The 27,690-nt window shown below is 28.3% G+C and overlaps 1 protein-coding gene across 5 annotated transcripts in view; it reads right to left on the minus strand.

Moving 5' to 3' along the window:
* The window catches only part of tmod (tropomodulin), a 301,961-nt gene that overhangs the window by 66,460 nt on the left and 207,811 nt on the right, over window positions 1-27,690 (minus strand). Inside the window, exon 1 of one of the 5 annotated variants that reach the window (XM_065515197.1) lies at window positions 3,081-3,101. The exons of the other annotated variants lie outside the window; for them this stretch is intronic. Coding sequence (XP_065371269.1) covers window positions 3,081-3,086 — 6 coding nt within the window. The 5' untranslated portion in view covers window positions 3,087-3,101. Of the gene's footprint in view, window positions 1-3,080; window positions 3,102-27,690 lie in introns of those variants that run through there. 5 annotated transcript variants of the gene reach the window in all.

Here is a 27,690-nt window from a genome sequence, read left to right on the forward strand (position 1 = left end):
ACAATAAAAGCGATAGGCAAATATGAAATAATGTAAAATGAAAAAATATCGAAAATGTTCAAAATAAAATTAAAATTTTTGCAATATTAGAAAAATTAGGCTTTGAAAATATTTGTTAAATAATTTATAATGAATTTCCATAATAAATTTCGAATACAAACAAGTTTTATCTACATTTACAACAGTTAATAGTGTGAGGGACTATAAATACAATTTAAATATTTCTTTATTTAGAATTATTTTCCCAACATACAATGACAATCAAATATTTGCTAATGTTTTTGAGATAAAGAACACAATCTATTAAGGTTTTTCTATGTATTTATTCGTATTTATTGAGCAACATCATCATAAATTGTACAATATTGCACTCTCGCTGGGGGAAAAAACAGTAACAATATAAACAGCAAATAAATGTTAATGATAAAATTAATCAATGTAGTAAATAAAAATGGCATCATCATTATACATTAAACATACAATAAGTAGAGATAACAAAAAGTCAAAAATATCCAATAAAATTATAGTAATACAAACAAACAAAAACTTTATGAAAAATTTAACAAATCGGAAGTCAATTGAATGACTTAATGATTCATTGATTAAACTAAAACAGCAACGAGGGCAAACAAAACTCAACTTTATTTAATTAACTGTTATTATTAGTAAATTTTTAAAATTTTGTAATATTTGTATAATAATCTGAATTTTAATTTATTTAATCCCCAACATTCGAATATCAATAACATTAGAAACATGTGTGTAGCAACAAAACCGCAAGATAAACTAAAAATAATTTATTAACAAAGAAAGTATGTTAGGGGAATGAGGAACATAATGGAATTAATTAAAAAACCGCACTCACATTAGTGACATAATAACAAACAATAAACAATCAATTCATAAAAGTTTAGTTTTTACTAAAGACAAATTTATTAAAACAATTCAAATCAAATCATTCAACTATTTATTTTCTGTTTTAAACTTTAATGTTAAAAGATGAAATTCAATAACTGTTAATGTGAAAATAACAATTGCTGAGAATATGTTAACATGACATGTAAATGTTATTAAAATGAAAAAGGAAAAGCAGAGAGCAACTAGCAGCTAAATATTTGAGTAAAATTATTTTGTTTATTAAAACTTTTACACACATTTTATATACATAATTACTTTTGAGCAGAGCTTCTAATTAATTCATTCAATTAGATTTTAGTTCACTTAAATCTTAATTCGAAATTAAAATCCATTCCCAATATCTAAATCTTTAGTTTAATTCAAAGGCTTTTATTTAAATATAATTCATTCATCGTTTAACTAATTCATAACAGAATTCATTGGAACTTTGAAAAATTAATTTTTTTAATTAAAATATTTTTTCTTCATTAAGTTTGGCTGTTTTTTCCTTTTAATCTTTTACAAAATTCTATAAAAATTTAATCATTCAATTCTTTATTTTGTAGTTGATTTGAATTCAAGAACATTTGAATGATTCAATAAGGAATGAATTCTCAAAGGAATTAATTCAGTACATTTGAAGCATAAAGAAATTATGCCTATGAATTAATTCATTAACGAATACATACAATTTATTTTGATTTCAAAAATGGATTTTCAGAATATGTGTGTGATTCAGACAGGAACCACAAAAATATGAAGTGATGTATTAATGTTTTGCTTAGTGCCGATTTACACCATGACTTAATTCTTAATTCTCTTTTGAAGTTGTTTCCACCCCTCTTATCCAAAAACTCAAAAAATCAAAAGGGAATTAATAAAAAACGACGTCTTAAAAGTCATGGTGCAAATCACCACTTACAGTAGAAAATATCACATGCAGCTCAAATATGAATGGATATTTTGTGCATACTGTTTGGATGTTCCTTAATATTCTGCTTTGATTAATTGCATTTTACTGATCTAGTCTTCTTTATTTAAAGAAATTACATATCTATCCTTCGAAACATTCCCAATAATTAATTCCCAAGAGGTTATCAATAATCTAAAATTGGAAACTAGTTCTCGATCTGTAAGCCACAGGGCAAATGAGGTCTTGGTTGATATCACAAAAACAAATTTTTAAAATTTTTGAAATTTTGTTTTTGCTTTCCATATAAATATCACTTTGTGACGTGATTTACAAAATTAGGGCCTTAAACTAGTCAATGCATCAATGGAATACTGAGCTCTTTTCAGATAAATCCAAATGTAATTTCAGAGGCAGTAATGGAAGAACAATTGTAAAATGGCCGAAGGTAAAGTAACTGGAATCCAGATACTTAAATACGTAAGTCAAGCTTTTGGGGTGGCAATGTTATGGTGTGGGGCTGATTTTCAGAGCAAGGTATGTGCGCAATTCTGAACATAAAATATACTATGACTAGAATAGGATACAGATCCATTTTAAACGATGTTATGTATCCATATGAGAGAATCTAGCTCGACAGTAACTTCATTAAACCTTTTCCAAGCCATATTATCTAAGAAATTATTCTTTTATGTTCTGAAACATTTTCAGCAGTTCTGAGAACATACTGTTTTTCAACATGTTTGTCTCTCTTATTTTATAAATTACAAGTTTACAATGATAAATAACCATTATAAAAATAATTTATGCCATTTTAATTAAACAACATTAAAAGCTTATAATATTCCCTACCAAATTTATTTCACAATCAGTAATTTAATCACCCGGTATAACAAACAAAAAAAAAACATGCAACAACAACCCTATTATGTTTGTATTTATACTCCAAAAAACTTCATATCAGCACAACATGAGTGCGAAAGAGATAGCAACAAAGAAACAGAGAAAATACAAAACATAATAAAGAAAACTGACGTAATCCCAACAACATTCTACTTTTTTTCTACATCAATTTTCTTTTATTTATTTTGTGGGACATTGTGTCGCCTTCAATAAAAAGACGAAAAAATATGAATGTTTATAAAAACATAAGAAAACTTCAATTGAAAATCAATAATTGATAACAAAAAACACAATTACACTATTATAAATAGCATTTTAATCACAAAGCAAAATATATATTGAGGTGTTAATAAATTATGACAGCACTAACCTCCATTATTCTGATTTGTGTTCTTTTTCTCCGTCAACTTTAATAAAATCGAAGGTTTTTTGGTTGAGATATCCTTTTGTTTAAATAAACTTTACTTAATTTAATATGTTATTAAATAAATCTATATTGCACTATAAATGTTGGAAATATTAACAATTTTGTAGTTCTTTTTGGGCGTCGTCGATATTTTTGTTTTTATTCACGCACTCTTTTGACAACTTTTTTTACACAAATGTTTTGCTTTGCTGTTGTCTTTTTATAGTTTACTCCAAGAACAGTTATTCGATTTTATATACTATTCTATTGTTTATTTAAATTCTAATTCATTAATTTATAAATATATTTTTGTATTATAAATGCACTCGTTTAATAATATGAGTAATGCGGAAAAACACAGTCTACAAAAACAACCTTCTCAAACCGAGCTCAAAAACAAACTGTCAAAAAATTTAGAGTTTGCGTACAACAGGGTTGCTGTTATTTCTTTTTGTTTGGACAATAAACACAGGGTTGCATTTTAATACAACAGTATAGACATGGAATAAAATAGTTACAATTTTGTAAATGGATATTAAAAATCTGTTCTTTTTAAATAAATACATATGTATTATATATTATCACTTAAATATAATTAAATTTATATTATTGTTTATTGTAGTTAAATTATTAACCACTTTTATAAGAGAAATTTTAAAATATGTAATTTTATACCTGTTTTCAACAGTGTTGTTGGGAATATTTTAAGGATTTGCACACATTAAATGTGTTTAGGTAGTTAATAATCCTTTTTCAAGTTAGCAAGTCCTTTTGGGATTTTTTTTTAATTGTACATACATGTATATGTATATTATTTAAAGGTTTATTGGTTTTCCTGGGTTTGTAGCGTTCAAAAAATTCTTCGAAATAATTAAGATACTGAGAATTATGTACACAACATATTTTCAAGGTAAATATTATTGAAATAAAGTGAAGTTTTTCGGAGCACTAGATAAATAAATTTTGTTTAATAACATACCATCATATTGTTAATTATTATCATATTTAATTGCATTGCAATTTTCTAAAAATTTAATTTATTTCTAATTGCATCGAAATGAGATTAACAACAAGAAACCTGTAAACAAAATTGTCCAAGTTTTGGAATATTACAAATAAAAGGTGTGATGCCACTACAAAACTATATAAATAAAATTTCGCTTGTGAGGAGTTTTCACAGAAAAAAATAAAATTCGACTTCAATTACGAAAATCGCATTTTCAATTGTTTTATTTATTAAAATTCAACCAATGACGAAAATTGTTGATTCAATTACTAAATATGCTTGAAGTTCTTGACAAATAATCAATAACGAGTACAATAATCTTGATTAACCAAATATTTGATTGTGGTGACAAGATCAATTATAAATTATCATAATTCTAAAACTAAAGTAATCATTTGGGATTAATAAGTAACCATTAAATGTATGTATCTAATTATAAAGCGTACTAACAAAAAAGTGCTGCCAAGTTTCAAAATACAATCATGCTAATTACAAAAGAAACTTTGTGATCCTAACATAACTGTTAAGTAACAGAAAATCCGTTAATTTTAAATGGCACTTTCCAGTATCAAGAAAATAATTAAACTTAGTAAATTCTTTATAAAAATACAAATTTAAACAACAATTATAAAGAAAATTACTTAAAGGTTATAAAACTTTAATATTATTCGCTTTTAATACAAAGAAATAAGTACAATTGCAAATAAATTTAAATTTTTCTTAAATATATAGAAATGTTAACCTTAAAATTTAAATTTTATATCAATTAAATTTACTTTTTATGTTGTAAAAATAACTGCATAAACAAAACAAAATGTACTTGAACAAAAGAAAGAAAACACATTACTAAGTTAAATTATGAGCAGTTTAAGAGATTTATTAAAATTAATTAAAAAACATTACTGAAAATTACCAGTAAAAAACAAGTAAATAAAGGTAAGACCGGCCATATAATACCCTACTCTGAGTAAAGGAACAAAAACGGTATTCCTTTAAAATATCAGTAATTTATTTTCGTGAGTAATTTTCGGAAGTGGCTCTGTGGAGCTATGATCAATTATGGATCGATCTCCATTTAATTCTATATGAAATTAATTTGTGTTAAATTCAATATGGATACCAATTGGTGGAAAATTTTGTGAGGATATCTGTATAAATCAAACATTTATTGCCGATAAAGTTGAAGTTCGGGAGGACAATTTTATAGGGGCAGGTATATATATATATAATTGTATAATGGACCGATTTTTACCAGTTCTAAGTCGATATCGGTGTACTTTTTGGACGTTACAAACATCAACACAAACGCATAATATCCTCCCCACTATGATGGTGGATGGATATAAACACCTACGACTTTAAAATACTTGTACTTACGCGAACAAATAAAACGTTTATTGCCCAACTAAGACTCAATATGACAACTAGGGCAGACATACAATATAATAAAAATACTCTCACACATTGTTTAGAAAAATAAAAATTACAAAAAATTTAAACAATCTGAAAATTTCAAGTGCAAGTACAATAACACACAGGCACACAAACTCATTCTTCTTCCAGCACTAAGATTTAATGTAGAACGTTTAAGACAAATTCAAGCCTATTAGTGCACAAAAAAAAAAACAAAGGAGCAATCTACTTTAACCAATGCCTTCACATACCAAAACAATTACTTTAACAAAAATAAAATGAATTGTAAAAAAACAAGGTGTTTAAGTACAAATATTATACAGAAAGGTCCTCCTAACCGAAAAAACAGTTTAGGAAGAAAGGAAACAAACGAAAACAACAGCGTCATAAAAATACCTGATGTATAAAAACTTTTATTACCAAAAAATGTTAAATTTAGAACAACTTGATTTTGTTGAGGAGGATGATGTGGGGGTGGTGGTTAAAGTGGGGTTTCTAGCCTAAATAACGACTTTTATGGAGGAGTTATAGTGTCTTAAAAATGAGATGATATATTTTTAGTATTTTGGGTAATATACCAAACAATTATTGTTATTTTTTTATTTGTAAATAATTGCGTAGTATAAATTACTTATATTTAAACTGGGCAGAGGTGCTTTTAAAACATCCCAGCAGGAAATATTGTGCATACGAGGCTGGGTAAATAATTTCGGGCAACACTGCTCCTGTCAACAGGCATCTGTCACTTAACTTCTGTCAAAATTTTCACAAGCTGCGCAATTTGGCCTGTTTATTAAACATTTTTTGTTGGAAAAAAAATCACTCAAATAAAGGCTAAGCTTGATAAATAGTATGGGAACTCTGCACCATCAATTTCAGAGGTAAAAAAGTGGTTTACTGAATTTCATTGTGACCGTACAAACATGGAAGATGCCAAATGTTCTGGATGTCCAGTTGAGGTCTCTACACCCGATACAATTGAAAAAATCACGTTAAATTAAAATCACTTAACTTTCTAATAAACAATAGGTTAAATTCGGAAGGCCCTAAAATTGGCGTTTTCTATTTTAAAGCTGACATTGTTGAGATACAAGTACCTTTAATAAAATGTAAAAGTTTTATAAGTTCCATAAGAAAATTTCTTCTAGGAAGCAAAAAAATTTGTTTAAATTTTCAAATTCAAAATCCAGTATTTTTGGATTCTAAAAGATATATTTTTGAAAATTGCTTCATATGATTTTCTTATTTATTGTTTAACTAACAGAAACAAAGAATTTGGTCATATATTGTGCTCGATATTATTCTGTAATATAAATACATAAGTTTCCAACTGGGACTTAAAAACAAAGCGGTACTTATTTAGAAGATAACAAAGGCCTGCTAAATAGTATCAAATGCAGTCTATCATTTAACCAACATAAAAAAATTATTATTTTTTATATTATATAACAAAAGCAATATAAAAAAAAAAATAATTTGATTCATTCCAGGACACACAAAACAAATTTGTTTAAGAAAAGCCCTGAATGAAACGTGAAGCTCATTCATTTTGAGATTCTTAATAGTTTTGGAAAATTGCGCAGCCAAAAAGATAAATGTTGTGCTAAAAAAATGAATATCTTACAATTACCAAATAAATTGCTAACAAAACATCAACGATAAGAGCCAACAACTCGGCTACAGAAACTGTTATTTGGCCATTTATTAAAAAAAGACACAAAAAAGAACAAAACAAAAAAAAAAAACAAATTCAAAATGTAACGGCAACTGTTGCCAATTTAAAGAAGGAATCACTTAGAAGCCTACACCCATTTCACATTTACTTTCAACTATATAGCCTTCAATATATATACTTTTGCTAATTGTAAAATCAATAAAGGGATACTTTATGAGTGTGAAGTAGTCGTCGTGTTTTAGAAACCTGGACAGTAAATACAAACCAAAACCCACAATTTTCTAAATCATTTAAAGAACGTTAACAGCAACAACAAAAAAAAAATGCCCATTAAATTTATATAAAAAAGAACGTTTCAAATCTCTTTTTTATGGCCTGTAAAACTAAGGAAAAGCTCAACCAACCAAACGAAAAAAATACATTAAAATTTTTAAATGATGATTGAATCATAAAAAATAGCCGGCACCTGTTTTGGTTTAAAGAAAATTTATTTTTAATTTCTTGAACATAATTAAAAGAAAAATCGATTTTAAATTTTAGCAAATGTTGTAAATATTTATTAAAAAGTGTGGTAATTAATTTGTCTTGTTATTTTGGTTTAAGAGTAAGAGAAATTTGACAATTTCACAAGTTGTAACTAATGTCACTTAAATTATCACAACCGGAAGTTAGACATCATTTCCTGTTTACAAAACACACGCAGCTTAAAATGTCACAATCGCAGACAAATACATATGTACGTACATATGTATACAAAGTTGTGAGGTACGCTACACATACGGCATCATTTCCTAATTAGTAATAACACATCCACAGATAAGTAGTTCCTGAACTACCCCAGTAGTGATTTTACTCATCATTTAGGGTGGAAACTAGTTAGTTCAATAGCTACGTGACTAGTTATTTTAACATGTGCATGTCCTATGCAGGGGGTCAATTGATTACAATGAGACTTTCCGATAGCTGGTCCAAAGTAGTCAACGCATTGAATTCACATACTGGTTGCATAGCGTAAGTTACCTTACTAGCTACCAACCTGGTTACTTGATCAGCTATGTAACTAGTTTTTTTTAACATGTACGGGTGCTAATTGACCTCAAATAGTCAGCTAAAAAGACATCATAGACAGTCTAATAAAGGATTGCTTGTAAACAAACCCTCCTTCGAGAACTCTCAAATGAATTGCTGCAGTACAAAATAAACGTTTAAAGTGACTTCACTATAGGTTATGCTATGTTACATGGGATATCAGTGTACTTAAGTAAAAATAAAAATAAACCGTATGAGAATTATATCAAAACAATTCTTATAAAACCACTGACTACACTCCAGATTACTTAGAGACACATAAGTGACAATTGTCTTCACGCTATATTACTTGGGGTGTATAAAGTAACCAATTGTCTTCTCTCACATTTGCTTTGGTGCTGGAAAAATACTTTAGGGATAAATAGAGAACACATCAAGGTCTCCAAATCTGCTTCCCGTTTTCTGATCCCTGCTTTGAGATTTCATATGGAAAAATTTTCATATGGAGATTTTCCACGAATAAAAATATAAAATTTGAATTAATGTAAAATTTTAACAATTAAAAATATCATAACAAAATTTGGAACTAATATAGACCCAAATGTCCTTAAATCAATGGCATTAGAATTTTTGATATTTTTAATTTTCAAATACCGAAATTCCTAAAACGGGGAAAATGTGTTCCAAAAACTGAGTTTTTTTATGAAAGTGACTACTGTGACTTAGTAGGTATTTAAGAAACATATGGGGTTATACAAGCATGGATCTTTTTCGTGGATCGGTGATTTGCCTTTTTATAATTATACCCTACACCACCATAGTGGGGAGGGTATTATGCGTTTGTGCAGATGTTTGTAACGCCCAAAAATATTAGTCTAACACCCACCTTAAAGTATACCGATCGACTTAGAATCACTTTCTGAGTCGATTAAACGATGTCCGTCCGTCCGTCCGTCCGTCTGGTTGGCTGGCTGGCTGTCCATGTAAACCTTGTGTGCAGAGTACAGGTCGCAATTTTGAAGATATTTCGATCAAATTTGGTACATATTACTTTTTCGGCCCAAGGACGAAGCCTATTGAAACTGGCTGAAATCGGTCCATTATTTCACCTAGCCCCCATACAAATGTCCCCTCGAAATTGGACTTTATCGGTCATAAAAGTTTAATTTATCTATGTATCTACACAAATTTCGCTCCAAATAAGTTTTATATATACAAAATTCATGTCACCAAATTTTGTTACGATCGGTCCATAATTAGTCATAGCTCCCACATAGACCCGCTTCCGAAAATCACTTTAACGTGCATAAATCGCTTAAAAATGTTGGTATACACACAAAATTCAACATAGTTAACTTTAATATAGACATAAATAACACGACCTAATTTTATGGTGATCGGTCCATAATTGGTCATAGCTCCCATATAAGGCCCACTTCCGAAAATCACTCAAAAATATAAATTATTGATATTTTAAAAGAAAAATATTTTTACTCATTTACTTGGTGTAGGGTATTATATGGTCGGGCTTGACCGACCATACTTTCTTACTTGTTTTTTACTCAAACCGAATTTTTTTTAAATTGGCCAAGTTTGGATAGGACTGTGGGGTGGTATGTCCGCTTAAGTGAGCCAAATTTTTCTTTACACGCTTTTGCATTAAGTTATCTTTCTGGATAATATAAAAATTTTATATTGTCCCGAAGAAATTTTTTTTCTACAAAAGAAAAAATATATGAGCTTTTTTGGGAAAAAATGTAAAAAAATACGGCCCTTTTTACAAGTTCTAACTTTGGATGCGTATAACTTTTTATAGTGAAGAGATAACTGTTAGCAATTTGCTTTTATTTTATTTAGAATTTTATCGCCAATATAGCTGATGTTTTAAAAATAAATTTCGGCCCTCCGTAGGCCCGCCATATCTAAAAAACCATAAAAAGATCGAGCAAAATTAAAAAAAATAAATCAACAAACTTGAATATCTCTTCAACTAATAAACATAACCCACACTTGTAAGATTATTTTTTGTAGATCTTCTCAAGGAGTATATATGTTCAAGCTCATTCGGATCATAAATGGATTTTTGGCGATTTTTTTAATAAATTTGAGACCCGAGGTGACCAACTTTGAGAGGCTACGTACTTGCTCCCATTAGCGCTAGCAATATAAAAAAACGTAAAAGAGCACGAAAACCATGTGAAATTTCGTAACAATATCTTCAATAGTTCCCAGGATACCGAATTATTTCCAAAAAAAAAAAGTTTTTAAACCACTGTGCAGCGGTTAACAGTTCGCAGACTATTTCTTAAACGTAGGAGATATGTGTTATATACCCTTCACCAAATTATACTTGACAATTTTAAATATTTCTAGGTAAACAAAATTAAATTTTTGTTCCAGTTGTTTTAATTTTTTGGAAAAAAAAAATTTTCGATTGCTATTTTAATTTTTTTTTAAATTTTAAAATTTTTTTTTTGTTTTTTCTATTTTTTTTGTGAAAAAAAAATTCGGTTTAAAATTTTTTTTTGCGATTTTGACCCATTGTAGGTCCAACTTACTATGGTCTCATATACGTCGTTGCAAATGTCTTTGAAATATCTATCATTAGATATCCATATTGTGTATATTAATGTCTTAGTTATCCAGATATAGGTCAAAAATCGAGGTTGTCTTGGTTTTTTCCTCATATCTCAGCCATTTGTGGACCGATTTTGCTGATTTTAAATAGCAAAATTCTTGAAAGCATGTCTGACAGAATTACAGAAATTACAGATTTATTTCCCTCTATTTTTTTCTATACCACTGTGCGATGTCCTAGAAATTTAAGGTCTTATTATTAATAAATTTAGTAAATTTTTGTATGGAAATTTTGATAAATTTAAAAATTGATTATGAATATTACAAAATCTCCAAATATCAATTAAGAATTTTATCCTGAATTTTAATATTAGAAAACACTCTACGAAATTCAGTTTTAGAAATAATTTTAATAACATTTATGATAAAAACTAAATTTATTCGGAAACCGACAATTTCAAATTAGTTCCACGCTAGCTCAACCTTTAAAATATACATTTTTATAACCATCATCAAAAAAGACGGGGGTATATTGATTTGGTCATTACGTTTGGGTCCTTATGCTTTTATAAGACGATCTAGTTATGTCCGTCCGTCCGTCTGTCTGTTGAAAACACAATAGGGCCCAAAGGAAAGGAGCTAGCTGGCTGACATTTTCCACAAATACTTTATGTTGATAAGGTATGTTTGGTATTGAAAATGGGCAATATCGGTACATGATTTCACCTAGCCCTCATACAAATGTCCACCTAGAATACTGTTAGAGCAGCCATAAATATGTTGATTATGCGGCAAACGAGATAAAATTTTGCATAAATTTATTTTAAGTACTCTGAAATTATACTGTAAAGTATAGCGAAAATCGGGCAACATTTGTTCCTAGTCCACATACTAGGTCCCCCTTAGAAAATGACTTGAACAATCATAATTGTCTTATAATAATAAATATCGTGATGAAATTAAACATAAAAAATTGTCAGTATTTATTGCTTTTAAGGAACATTTTTTTTTGGATAAATAACTTAAACTCTTCCTTTGACAAGACATCGATTTCAATTCGATTTCAATTGATTGAAACTCTTTTCAATTGATTTAATACTTTTGCTGCTATTAATCACATTGCTATCAATGTAGGTAGGTCTCTTATAGAGGCACTTATTTTAACTAAATTTATTTTTGAACAGATGGTATATTTGATAGCTTAACAAGTTTGCAACAAATACAATATAATTTGTATTAGAGAGCAATATTTCATTACTAAAGTCTACCTTTAACTTATGTACAATATTTAACAAACTTTCACTTTCAGGATTTGTAAATCCATTTTATCTTTAAATTATGTGTTATAAATGTATCTGTGTAGCTTTTCTTAAAATTCGTTTTAAATCTAACATTTCACTCAAATTTAGAAAGTAACAGGTTGATTGACTACAATCATACACACACAACCACTCACTTTCGAAACACATTCCAATATACACTGAAATACCCAGAAGCTGACGTTTAGTCATCAAATTTTTTAAGTCCTAAAAAGTTTTCCAATGTTTGAGTACTTTAAGAGGAAAAGGGGCGTGTGGATGCTGTGCTTCAGTGATGTTGATGTTGATGATGAAAAAGGAAATTTGTTTAACTTCCTGATTTAAAGTAATAAATGAAATAATATGAAAATTTCTGTTGAAAACTGCAAAACAGAAAACGTTAAATTTATTTGTGTTGAAATAGTAATATAATTTAATGTGTGAGTGTGTTTTTTTTTCGCTTCCTTTTCACTCTACCTTGTTAAAAACCATGATGGAATTTCTCAATACTTTTACTAAAGGAAGGTACATAAGTAAGGGTTTGTAAGAGTGTGAAATCATTTAAAAAAAAAACTATAAAATCGTACTTATGCTGTTTTTTTTTATTTTTTTTGTTTATATATTTCAACATTTTATGTTTTTGACAGTGAAACGTATTTTTCTGCTCGATAGTGAAATATTATTTTTAGACCAAGTAAATGCCATAAATGAAAAGAAGGAAAAAGAAAGACAAGACAAGAATATGGCTTAACATATTCCAGCAGACGTACGAACAGTTTATGTTGAAAGGACAATGGAGTGTACATTTATACTTATGATACTTAAATAGTACTACATACATCCAAACAAACAAACAAACAGAAACAATTGTATAAGTATGCAAGTATGAAAGTGGGTTGATGATATATATATCATGGAACTTTTACAAGAGGTATATATAGTTCGAGTACACTTTTACTCGAATGCTGTTGTATGTATGTACTAGGTTGGTCCTTATTTTACACTTTTTGGATTTACCATGTTCCCAATTGTTTTACGTTATCTATTGTAGAAACCAAATATTTTAGCAAAATCTGCATTTTATTTAAAGTTTCGAATTTTTGATCAAAGTAGCAATAATATTGTTACGTTTCAACCTTTTTAAAACGTTGGTTTAGTAGTTTAAAATTGTAAGAACTCTTTATTTATTCAAATGTACAACAACAACAAAATTAAATAGTCCGTCAGTGTTTTTATACACGTTAATAAATTCGCAGAAATACAGACACACTTTATAATGTACAAGACAGTTGATGTTAACTCTAACAGCGCTTATAATAAGCTTTTGTTTTACATGCGCCATCTTTCGTGAAACTTCTACAATGATCTTAACGGACAACTACTATGTTAAACATTCAGTGCTGCCATACTTTCAAACAATGCTAACAACCACATGTTATTAACATTGTTGATAAGTAGAAGCTTCTACTGATGGAAATGTCTATAAACACCATGAATGTTGCTGGCAGTTGCTACAGATCGTTAAATACAAATCGCTAGTGCAAATTCGCAACAATATCCTATAGATATTTGAATATAAAATAAACAGATTGCACAGATACAAAACAAATGACAGTTCCCAAAAAAGTAGCATCGAACCGTATGGTTATTTTCACATTCAATGGTTGTGGTTTGCAGTGATATATATACATTAGAGTGACAATCAGTTGTATGGAAAAAAATTTTTGTTAAAATTTTGAAGAGTGCCGGGTGGAATATTGTGACACTAGACCTAAATGTTAAGTGCTGAAAATTTGAGCCAAATCGGGCAACGATTTCTGGACGCGCATCGAGGTCAAAGTTCAGATATATGCAAAATTTTACTGTTAATATGGAATAAATAGGTGAAACTCGATAACTTTCTGCATTGTTTTCTAGAAATATGTAGATTTATTTATATTAATGAATATTACATTAAAAAAAAAAAATTGAAAATTAACCCTGTATCTCCTTTGGTTCAAAATGACCCAAAAACTGTATTATCGCCAAAATTAGAGAAAAATGCAAATTTTTCAGTTTTTGAAAAAATTTTGCTACTAAATAAATACTTTTGCAATTGAATGCAAAAGAATCGAAATATGTACGTAATTATCGTTGTAATGAGATATAAATGACAAAATTTGATTAAAAAATTTTAAAGTTATTACAAATTCGCCAGACCATTAACGTGTTTCAGGCCACTTGAACAAAAAATTTAGGAAAAAAAATTAAGATATTTCGAGAAAAATTAAAATAAAAGTTAATTTTTACTTAAAATATGTCCATATTTACTTGTATATGAGTTTTTGTCTTCGTAGGATACCGTTAACCTATTAGCAGGTATGGCCAAAAAAAATAATTTTTTTAAAGGCTGTTTCAAAACTCCATTTTCAAATTTTTAAAAATTTTGTTAAACAAATTTCAGATTTTTTCGATCATCACATTGGGGTTTATTGAAATCAAAATAGGGAATAAAAATATGAAAAAATTATGTCAATACCTCTTACAGTTTTTCCGTACCTGCGATTTAAATTTTGCGTTTTTCAAGAAAAACTAATTTTTTGTCCATATTTAGGCGAATGAGTCCAATTTCCTTACTGTTATAAATTTTAAGTAAAACCTATTAATAATATTATAGTCCTTGTAATTCTAAATATGTTCTGAAAGTTTTACTAAAATCGGAAAACGATAACCTTTGAATCGTGAAGGTCAAAGGTCAAATTTTTCAATATTTGGAATTTCTAATGAAAAGATAGCGAAATGTTATATATTATTGGGCCGATTTTAATGCAACTTAAGGAAAATATAACATAAAGTCCAGAATTTAAAATAACAGCACAAAAGTGGAAATTATGCCTTAGAAGCACTTGGGGTCCAAATTAACCTCAACTTTTAAAATCACGAAAAACACAACCATTTTGACCCCAAGTCCTCTTAAAGGTTAAAATCCATTTTTGAACTGTTGTTGTAAATGCTAGACCCCAATATATATTTTCCTCAAGTTTCATGAAAATCGGCCCAAAGATATATAACATTTCGCTATCTTTTCCTTAGAAATTCCAAATATTGAAAAATTTGACCTTTGACCTACACGATTCAAAGGTTATCGTTTTCCAATTTTAGTAAAACTTTCAGAACATATTTAAAATTACAAGGACTATAATATTATGAATAGGTTTTACTTAAAATTCATAACAGTAAGGAAATTGGACTCATTCGCCTAAATATGGATAAAAAATTAGTTTTTCTTGAAAAACGCAAAATTTAAATCGCAGGTACGGAAAAACTGTAAGAGGTATTGACATAATTTTTTCATACTTTTATTCCCTATTTTGATCTCAATAAACTCCAATGTGATGATCGAAAAAATCTGAAATTTGTTTAACAAAATTTTTAAAAATTTGAAAATTGAGTTTTGAAACAGCCGTTAAAAAAAATTATTTTTTTTGGCCATACCTGCGAATATGTTAACGGTATCCTACGAAGACAAAAACTCATATACAAGTAAATATGGACATATTTTAAGTAAAAATGAGCTTTTCTTTTAATTTTTCTCGAAATATCTTAATTTTGTTTTAAATTTTTTGTTCAAGTGGCCTGAAACACGTTAATGGTCTGGCGAATTTGTAATAACTTTAAAATTTTTTAATCAAATTTTGTCATTTATATCTCATTACAACGATAATTACGTACATATTTCGATTCTTTTGCATTCAATTGCAAAAGTATTTATTTAGTAGCAAAATTTTTTCAAAAACTGAAAAATTTGAATTTTTCTCTAATTTTGGCGATAATACAGTTTTTGGGTCATTTTGAACCAAAGGAGATACAGGGTTAATTTCCAAAGCTTTTTTTTTAATGTAATATTCATTAGTATAAATAAATCTACATATTTCTAGAAAACAATGCAGAAAGTTAACGAGTTTCACCTATTTATTCCATATGAACAGTAAAATTTTGCATATATCTGAACTTTGACCTCGATGCGCGTCCAGAAATCGTTGCCCGATTTGACTCAAATTTTCAGCACTTAACATTTAGGCCTAGTGTCACAATATTCCACCCGGCACTCTTTGAAATCTAAAAAAAAAATCGGCTGTCACTCTAATATACATATGTATGTATGTCCCTCTTTCCATTTTGACATTTTCTTTAGTTTGTTTTCTATTGCCATATTACTGGAATCAGCTGATTCGTATCTGTGTAATCAGTGATAAAATATATAATTTTTTTGACATCAATAACCCATTAAACTTGATGAAATTTTTAATGGTTGTATCTATTATGTGCTAGATTGGGCCTTGATTTGGGAATAGCAGATTTAAAAAATAAAATGTTGAAACTAAATCCGATTAAGAAAAGTTTTTGTATTTGATTTGAACATAGATATTTAAATATAAAAAATAAATAAAATTTTGGCATTCAAAATCAAAAACAACCAGAAAATGTACAGAATTTTGCACTGCATAACCGACGTCTCACAGTGGGGGAAATGAAAAAAGTGGAAATCGATTTTAATAAAATTTCCCATTGCTATAGAGAAGGTGTTGATAAGTTTAAGTTTTGAACTAAGGGGGAACCGAGTCACAATGTCCCAAAATGGGCGACTTCGTGTATATCAAAAATTCAAAATGATGCCAAATTTTTATAGATATGGAATCTACTAGACGAGATCTACAAAAAACATTGCTTTGGTCATATTTAGCCAGATATGTAATCTACTAGACGACATCTACAAAAAACATGGCTTTAGCCATATATTATCTCTTATAGTTTAGAAGTTATTCGCATTTGAAAAATAAAATTTTATTTTTTTTGTTTATTTACCTTGGTCTGTTTTTTTTGTTAATAACGGATCCAATTCTTTCCCGATTTTTTTTAAATATTTTTTTTTGAATTAACAACAAATTTATTATAATCATAATAAAAAATTGTTTACATATCTCTACTGAGTCAATAGTTATGTGCATTTAAACTTAAAAAATATAAAAAAGTTTTTTCTTTTTTTCGCCATTTTTTTTTTCGAAAAAAGTACTTACATTAATTTTAAATTATACAGAAAACAAAAAAAAGATAAACAATGTATTTATATTTTTCAGAAAGACTATTCCAGGAAATATTAAAAGCAAAATAATAACAAAATTCGTATTATTGTGTGGTCCAGAGCCTTCTGAAATAGACCTAATTTTTTATGTAAATTTCAAATTTAGACAACATTTTCTTTAATAGCATAGCTGCTTTCAAAAAATTAAGACCTGTTTTATACATATGTCCCAATATGTTCTTCAATATCTTGCAAAGAGATTTCAATATATCCAAAAATCTAAAAAATCAAAATTTTCGGTATTTTTAAACGTTTTTTTGGGAATTGTGGGATTGTCGTTAATAATTCATAAATATCTTTTTTATTTTTGGATTTGGATAGAAGGTTTCTATATAAGTGTAAAATTTCATTAAAAACGATTCATTTTAAAATTTAAAATTTTCGAAAAAAATCACCTTTTTTATTCCAATATTTTTGAAAAAAGTCTTCTATAATTTTTTGAATTCTTAAAAATTTTGTACATTTTTTAAAAGACATAATTTCCTAAACGTTGATATATAATATGTATATCTTTTCTTTTTCCGCTAGTCAAATTTATGGATTTTAAATCAACAGCAACCAGAAAATTTATAGAATCTTGATGTTTTATAATATATTTTTTGCACTGCATAACCCACGTCTGCATTACCAAACGTCTGAGAACACTACAAGATGAAGCTAATTACTGCGAGTTATGTATTTTGAAGCCATTAATGAGACTAGCAGAAAATGATAAGATATACATATTATATATCAACATGTAGGAAATTATGTCCTCTTTTCAAAAATTTATAATTTTTTTAAGAATTATAAAATAGAATATTTTTTTCAAAAATATGGGAATAATAAATCTTAGCTGATTTTTTAGAAAATTATAATTTTTTAAATACAATAAAAGTTTTGTTTATGAATCGTTTTTGATGATATTTCATATTTATACACACATTTTTTATCAAAATGCAAAACTGAAAAAGAAATTAGTGAATTGATTTTGAGAATCCCACAATTCCCAAAAAACTTTTCAAAAATACCAAAAGTAGTATTTTTTTTAGATTTTTAACTTTGTTGACTGGACCGAGACTCGGACTAAAAATTCTGTTTGCAAAATATTTGGAAATACAAAACAGGTTTCAATTATTTGAAAGCTGCATGCGATTAGAGAAAATTTGTTACCTTCTAGAAAAATATAAACGCATTATTTATTTTGTTTCTATTTTCTATACAACTAAACATTAACGTAAGTATTTTTTTCGAAAAAATTTTGAGAAAAAATACTTTTTAAATTTTTTTTAATTTAAATGCTCCTAACTATTGGCTGAGTTGAGGATTTTAAACAATTCTTTCCAAAGATTATTAAAAAATTTGTTGTTAATTGAAAAAGTTACAAAATTAGAGCCACCCTAGTATCCACTTCTCGTTGTATATTACACTGATAATACCAAGGGGTTGTAATGTAATACCCTCATGTCGATTATGTTAAGTTTTATCCTTTATCCTTTAGTTTATTTTTCCTTTTCAATTTTTGTTTTTATATGCAGTAAGTAAGTAAGTATTTTTCTACTAAAAGTTCTGTTGCTGTATGTATGAAAATGAAAAGTTGTGTTGCCAAGAATTTATGAAATGACAAGACAAAAATTTGTTATTGTGGTTTAACAGAAACTTTAAAAGTATCTAACTATTTTTTTTTGTTATTTCATTCTTTTCAAAATTATTATACATGTGTAGTAATCATAAACTGAAAAGCAATTTGGATTACCGTATTATAAGCTCGATTAAAGATTTGTTTATATGTGAATTACTTGGGTTTAGCAGCAGTTAGAGGAGAGAATTTACATTTTGGTTGATGATTTTAAAGAGGACTTTAGAAATATCATTTTTGATGAAGGGTTTTATTATTATTAACATGTTTTATGGTCTGGGGATTTATTGTTTAAAGAAGCAGCTTTTAAAAGTAAATTAAATATGAAAAGTTTTTTAGATAAAAAAAAGTTTTGAGAAAATCAAATATTAGTTTAGGACATTTGTTATTATTGTTTGGAATTTTTTATTAATTGATGTAAATATTTTAACTATAATATGTAGGAAACAAAAGTATTTTATAATAATATGAATTTAGCTTTATTAATGAAATTTTCTTTATAATAATAAACTTAAATATTTCTAAGACTTAAATGAATACAAATACGACCAGTGAAAATGCTTACTATTTATATGTATTAAGCATTTGAACTGGTCGCATTTGTATGGGCGTTTATATGAAAGGGATAAATGCTTAAATGCCTTTGACCTAGGTGGTGGTAAATTAAAAAATTGTTGACATTCTGCTACCTGAATGAACTTATTTAATGTCGATTAATAGATAATATGTCGGTATCAGGTCAATAAACCCAGCTAAATGAACTTCTTTAACGTTAATATCGGTTAATATTATACTGGTTTAAGATATTGTCCCCATATCCAATATTAAAGACCTATTCAAGAATAGTATCACTTTCAAAGCTAAATTGTTCTCCATTATCTGTCATCAATCAAATGCTAAAAATTTAAGCAAAATCGGATGGAAATTCTTAAAGAATTTGTAGAAAAATTCTCATAGAGCGGAAACTAGAAAAAAACTCAAAATTACTCAAAATAATCACACACACGAGTTGGTTTAATTTCACATAGTAGCTTTTTTACTACAATTTTTCACTACTTAGGTTTTTGAAAACTGAGTTAGGTCTTTGACAGGAAAGTTTCCGATCTATGTGTAGTTATCTATGTTTATAGTTTGCATATAGTATTTGAAGTTTCATTTTTGTGTCAAAAAAAATCCAATCAAATATACTTTTTATACCCTTCACCTTCGTGAGAATGGTATATATAAGATTGTCATTCCGTTTGTAATTTCCACCATATAATTTTCCGATCCTATAAAGTATATATATTCTGGATCCTTATAGATAGCGGAGTCGATTAAGCAATGTCCGTCTGTCTGTCTGATAAAATCATTTTTCTGAAGACCCCAGATATCTTCGGGTTTCAAATCTTCAATAATTATGTCAGACATGCTTTCGATAAGTTTGCTATTTAAAATCAGCAAAATCGGTCCACGAATGGCTGAGATATGAGGAAAAAACCAGGACTACCTCGATTGTTGACCTATTTCTGACCTAAGTCATTAATATAGACAATATGGATATTTAATGATAAATATTTCAAAGACCTTTGCAACGACTTATATAAGACCATAGTAAGTTGGACCTACAATGGGTCAAAATCGGAAAAAATATTTTTTAATTCGGATTTTTTTTCCCAAAAAAAATTTTTAAAACAAAAAAAAATTTTTTTTTAAAAAACATTTTAAAAACAAAAAAATATTTTGGTGGACTTTTAACAAAACGTGTAATTCTATCTTAACCTCAAATTAATGACCTTTTCCATAAATATAAACTTCGCATAAGCTTTTGATAATGTTGGCCGTGACTGCCGTGTTTTTCATTGATGAAAATTGTTAATAAAAAAATTCTGAATTTATTTTTTGTTTTTTTTTCGTTTCGGTTTTTTTCGGTTTTTGATTTATATCATTTTCTTTCAGACAGCTTCAGTTTAACATATAGCGAACTTTCTAATGTGAAAAAAATAATCAGAAAAAAATCTATACTGTTTACAATTTTATTATCAGTGAAATTTATTTAAATAATGTTTCAAAACAAGATTTAGCTTCGTTAAAGCAAAATATACAAACTTTTTGTAAAAATTGATCGTTAATGTGGCACAAGGCTCAAGGAAAACTAACGACTAGAAAGATTTTGTCTGAATGGCTTATACGCCATTTTGTTAGCCCCCTTACGTATTTTCATCGTGCCCTAAAAATATTCACTATTATGTGAGCTTTACGTGCTCATGAAGAACTCTTATATTCCAAATTTCAGACATATCGGTCCAAAACTTTGGCTGAAATTAATTATGGCCTAAAAAGTAGGTCAAAATACCTACTGTGCATGGTAAGGATAAAGTCCAGACCAACATTAAAGTAGAGTAACTTCGGGTAATGTGGACTACCGTTTTGTTTTTTCTAAATTTTGGCCACAATATATATGGATATTAAAAGAGTTGTGAAGCAATAAATTAGCTAATGTATTCTCTAATGGTTTTTGCAGTTGAATATTTTTTCCGTTAAAGGATAAAAAAATTTATGTGAAAATATTGTAAGGAACCCAAAAATCAGCATTAAAAAAATTGGAGGGTAATATGGACCACTATATGAGGCTAATGTGGACTAGTATTTAATACATAAAATTCATGAACCAGCTAATCATGAATGATTAAAAAATTTAATTTCAATATATTTTTATTAATACAAACTAAAAAGTCGCGTTCGTGGCTTAGATAGATTGCTTACAAAGTACATAGTTATTGTCGGGTAATATGGACCAGTAGTACATAATCAAGTAATTTAAGTGGTCCACATTACACGAACTTGGGTTACAGTGGTAAAAAGTTATTTTTACCTAATAATCTAAATGTGCTTAAATTCTTACCAAATATATGCAAAACTACGTGTCCACTTTAACTATATAAAACAACCAAACATTAAATTCTACCAAGTAACTGTACCAAATTTTGTTTCTTACTTGAGCCGAAAAAAATGTTGAGCTGTCGCATTAATTTCAATACAAGAATAAAAAGTCAACATATCAATAACTCATGAAAGCAATTGTGTAATTGTTGTTTCAAACAAATTGTAAAATGTACGACAAATCAGTTTTATCATACCTTCAATAGTTTCTGAAAAAAGACACTGGTCCACATTAGACGCATAGTCCACAATACCCGAAGTTACTCTAATGAGAAACGGCTCTATAATAGGGGGGTCAGACGGCATGTATTACTTGTGTATTGGGACATGTATTCGATACATATGGAATTCCATGTGTATGTCAAAATTCACTTTATACCAGCGAGCTGCAGTGAGCTCTTAAATGAGCTCTCTTGTTTTTATTTTCACATGTACGCAAGCAATATCTAAAAACTGTAGTGGTGTGAGTTTGCATTTCGATTCTTTATACATACGATTCATAATTTCCACGTTCAAACGTACATATGTAATTGCATGTGACATAACCTCTATTAGTTTATATGTTTGTTGTTTTTAACAATATATTTATTTAAAACATTTTTAAATAACAATAAATATATTTAATGCAATGAAACTTATTTTGTTATGATTTTTCTTTACTCTTTTTTTTTTTTGGTTTTTTATTTTGCACTTACACAGTGTTGTATTTCAAAATACAACACTGTTATATACACGAAAATAGAACATGCTCTAATTTCAAAAATGTCACGAGTAATACACATGTATTTTACATACACAAAGTTTCATATGGATCACACGGTATGTATATGTTTACATATGGAAAAATGTCCCAATACATGGAACAAAACCCAAGCAATACATGCCGTCTGACCCCCCTTTTAGCAGATGATATAGTCTTGATAAGATAACTAGTAGTCTCTAGCAACTAATGGACAACAAATATTGGTGCCGGTTATATATGTATTTCAATTCGTCACAATTGATTAGTGTTATATTTGAAGTTCAATTAAGCGAAATAAAAACAAAGTCTGAAGAGTTGTTTGACCTGGATTTTTTTTTGGAATTTTCAGCTCAACACTATTTCTGGTTGATAAATTGGCTATCAATTTTTTTGTTTTTCTGTAATATTTTGTAAACCATCATACTGTTTTTGCACATTTTTTGTATTGCGGAAAAAAACCCAATTACTAAATAGAATTAAATTTGCATTTAATAATCTGGCATATCAAAAAGTTAAGACTGCATATTTCTTTCATATTTAAAATATTTTTTTTAAATATATTCAACATAAAAATAAAAAATCTATTTTAAGAAATTACTCAAATATTTAGCCTCATTTATATGTATTTCTATAAGTAGTTGACTCCCATATGCACTTGGTAAGGGATTTCTACAGTCTTAAGCATTTTTTTGAGCAGTTCCTTGAAACAATTTTAATAAAAATGTTCTATTTTTTTAAACTAACCTTCTTTTTTTTTGACTTGTTTCAAGCTGATATTTCTTTAATGTACAATAAAGGCAAAAAAAAAACTGCTCTAAAAAATTCCTTCAATCCTATTTACCCTTAAAAATAAAAACAAAAAAAAACATTTTACTAAAAAATATTATTCATAACATTATGAAGTGGCACTCTTAACAAGATGAACACACACCCAACCAACAGCACAGAACAGCACATTCAACACATATTAAAACAAACGCACAAAGTTTGAACAATATTGCAAAAGGAAACAACAGCAACAGCAGCTTCAGTAGCAACAGCAACCGAAACAATATTTCATTTAAAATAACAACATATTTTTTTTTGGTTTTTTTGGGGAAACAATGTAAGAGAGATGTATAGAAAGAAAATCCTTTTTAACATTCACACTAGTAGATGTTAAAGCAGAAACAATACTAACACTCACTTGCCATACACACACACACACACACTCGCTCTCTAACACTCATTTATATATAAAACATTGTTTGTAGATAAACAAATGCGAAGAAAAACTGAATATGAGCAAAAAAAAAAGAAAGTAGTAGACCGAAAATAATATTGAAAAACACACATCAACATCATCATGAGCAGCTACAAACAGTGGGAGCGATCGAAAAAAGTGGTAATAAATCTGAATTTGCTGAAATATGGAATCATTTCAATGAATGAAACTTAGTTATTCAGCTAAAAAAATTCCTCTTTATTTCAATATGCTATTTTGAAACATTTTTTACCCTGATTTTTTTTGCATATATCTTCGGTAGTGATTGTCCAAAGATTTTTCTAAAAATACCCTCTTTTTTCTAATAAATTGACAATATCAACAACTTGACAATATATTAATCCTTCTAGTCGTAAATAATTATCATAGTCATAATCTTGAAATGTGTTTTTGAAAAATCGCAAATTTTTCTCAAAGAATTGTATAATTTTTTTTAAAAATGTTACATATTTGATAAGAAATGGCTTCAAAAATTACTTGCAATAAATTTTAAAATCAATATAGTCATGCACCCTACTTCAGACAATGGTCGAAAATTGATTTTTTAAAAAATGCTATGTTTATCATTAAATTAAAAAAAAGTGTCACAACTAGTTTTTATTTTTTTCCAAATTATAAAAAAAATATTTATTATAATAAATGGCTATATCGACTCCGCTATCTATAACGATCCAGAATATATATATACTTTGTGGGGTCACAAATGAAAAATGTAGAAATTACAAACGGAATGACAAACTTTATATGTATACCCTTGCCACTCATGGCAAAGGAGTCTGATTGAAAAAACTAAAAATTTAACAATGTGTATTTATACCATACATGGGCATACTGCATTACTTTTTTTAATGCAGTAAGCGTTTTTGCATATACCGTTTGCAATGTTTTCGATTGACACCACTGTGCAACAGCAGCTAACCAGTATTGTAATGTAGTATGTATGCATAATATAACAGAGAAACAACAACAGCAGCAGCAGTAGCAGTGGAAGAAATACCAATAAACAAAAACAACTAAAAGCGTAACACCACCAACATCAATTGTAGCATTAAGGTTTATGTTGTGCTGTAAGAACTATAGACTTAGCAGCAACAAAAGAAAGAAGAAACAGCAACAACAAAAATATATTATGTGAAACATGATGTTGAAAAGCTTGTAGAAATATGTATACACGCTGTTGTTGTTGTTGTTGCTGGAGTGTGTGTTCGGTTTAAGGAAGCAACAAGAGTTGTTTGCAGCTATGCTGCTTCTAACTCAAGACAATCTTTTTATTTTTACTGCCAATTTTTCTTTTTTTTTTTCTTATACAGTAATACAATTCTAGGGAGCTCTTTACTGGCTTGTACATAGATATGACTTTTCGACAATAATGAAATACAAAAATAAAGAAACAAATACACCGGGTTTTGTAAACATTTACACACATTTACACGTATGCTAATGAAACCCACACACATAGTCAGTGGGGAATAACGGTAATGTTGGTTAACATTTTTGTTTAACATTATAAATGTGTGTCTATTGTTACAGCATACTTTTATGCTGCAAATATTAACCTTTTAAAGGAATTTTTAAGTTCTTAGGAAAAAACCCAAAATTAATACTTGCAAACATAGAACATATATAACTTCGATGTTAAGAAATCGGAGAAATAAGTAAAAATACATTTGCTGTACTCTTAGAATATTATAATAACACTAACACTTTGTTATAAGCGTTATTACTCGATCACCATCGGGAAGAACGTTATAAGAAGCTAAATTTTAATTTTTGTTTATTTTAAAACTCATTTAAAACCCATAAAGCTCAGTGGGGCAGAATCGATATTTTTGGAAATAAATCTGGCATTTCTAAACAGCTTGTCCGATCGGGATAAAATTTGACGTGAGCCAAGGAGTATTCGAGTTTAAGTTATTTAAATGGGCCCTGCAAATGCTTCAGGGGCGGCGCTATGGGGGCTCAAAGTAGGGTATCTTCGACATGTTATTTATATCTTATAAGTTTCGAGTTATAGGCATTTCAATATTGAAATTTAAAATTTTTGCCATTCCACTTTTTTTAAATATAGGGCGTACTCATGGACCGAGTGGACAAGAATGCTTTTGTTAGATAAACAACTAAATTACCAATAATATTTAATAGAGCAATATCAATTATGGATCCACAAATAAACGATTTTTAATTAAAAAATTCAAAAAATAGTAGATTTTTGCTGTTTTTATTTATTAAAAAAAAAACATTCTTTAAGAACATATAAAAATTTTATATTTTTCTGTAAGGTATCTTTACGGAGAAAATTTTTGTGTAAAAAACATATGCTATTTTTCGAATATGTCGCCCCTACGCCCTTCAGAATTCGACCTATTTTTTTATCAATGCCGCAAATTAAAAGAGATAAATTGCACACTCAAGCATGCTTTTTTCAAGACCTAGGCGAGCGCTTTCCAAAAATATAATAGTCTTTGAAATCAGATGGGAAACAAAAAAAATGGCATGTGTTTAAAAATTTTAAATGTCGAAGGTACCCTACTTTGAGCCTCCATAGCGCCGCCCAGAATTACTGAACAACCTACTTTTCTTTGAGAAATGACTTAAAAATGCGTGATTTTTTAAAAAGTTTAGATTTTATTTTGAAACATTTGTTCAATATTCAAAATTTATTCAAAGTTAGTTCATAATAGGTTAGCGCTATGGATATTTAGCTTTGATTTTCTTTTATAGCGTTCAAGCATCATTTCGACCATGCAAAATTGTATTTCAAGGTCTCTCGACTTTAATTCGTATGGTATCCAATTGAGTAGCTCCCAATGATTTTGCAAGCTCTTGTTGACTTTGACAACAATTTGCATGGATTAATGCGTGGTCTTGAAACTTTTTTTGGCTGACCTGGGCGATTTTTGTCTTCTTTGTCAAAATCACTACTTCTGAACCGCACAAACCATCTCTCGTACTTTGAAACAGGTGAAACACATTCACCATAAGCTTTGGTGAGCAATCGGTGTGCTACAGCATCATTTTTTTCAAATTAAAGAAGTAAAGCAAAACTTCCCGTAAATTAAAAAATTCGTCAATGCCGAAGCAAATAAACTATTTTGTTTACAGTTCAGCAACCCTTCAATGTGACATATCAGTTATTAAAAATAAAAACCGCGTTCAAAAGATAGAACATTTGAGGAGCCGCAGAAAAAAATTTACTTTTTCGCATTTGGGTTGAAATCTTCTAGAAACAATCAAGTCAGCAAAATTTTTTTAATTTTTTTTACTAAATAAATGGCTTCTAAAACAATGTGTGCTTAACAAAATGTACAACACTAGTATAAAACGAAAAAAAAAATTAATTTCAATGTGTAATTTGTTTATCAGGATTAAAAACATTCATTTAAAATATTATAATTTAGTTTTTAACAAAACGTACTTTTTTTTCTATACTTTTTAACAAAATGTTCTTTTTCCGATATAAAAATGGTTTTACATCAAACATCCTTAACATTTAATGTGGTGACTTATAACAGTTAGATGTATCTATTGATAAGTAAGAAACTTGTTACCATTTTCAGGTTCATGTTTTTTTTATGGGGGGGGGTGGTGTTGGTCGAAATAAATAAAACTCATTTTCCCAAAAATTTGAAATGTGCGAAAACTACTTTTTGTTCTGCGGCTTCTTATTTATTCTAAATCACGCGTTTTTAAGTAATACACTCAATAATATAATTTAGAGAATCCGAAAAATGGTCACCAAATAATATTGTCCAGCTAGCTTTGAATTTGTAACCACAGTGCTAATGTTAACATTTTATATCTATGCTACCAAAAATTACATTTATTTTCTTTCGCAATTTAAGGGTTAAAAAATGTTAAAACATTGAACTGTTAAGCTGACATGTCTGTTACTGACATGTTGTATTGTA

The sequence above is a fragment of the Calliphora vicina genome, chromosome 1 (genome assembly GCF_958450345.1).
Source record: "Calliphora vicina chromosome 1, idCalVici1.1, whole genome shotgun sequence".
Classification (NCBI taxonomy): domain Eukaryota; kingdom Metazoa; phylum Arthropoda; class Insecta; order Diptera; family Calliphoridae; genus Calliphora; species Calliphora vicina.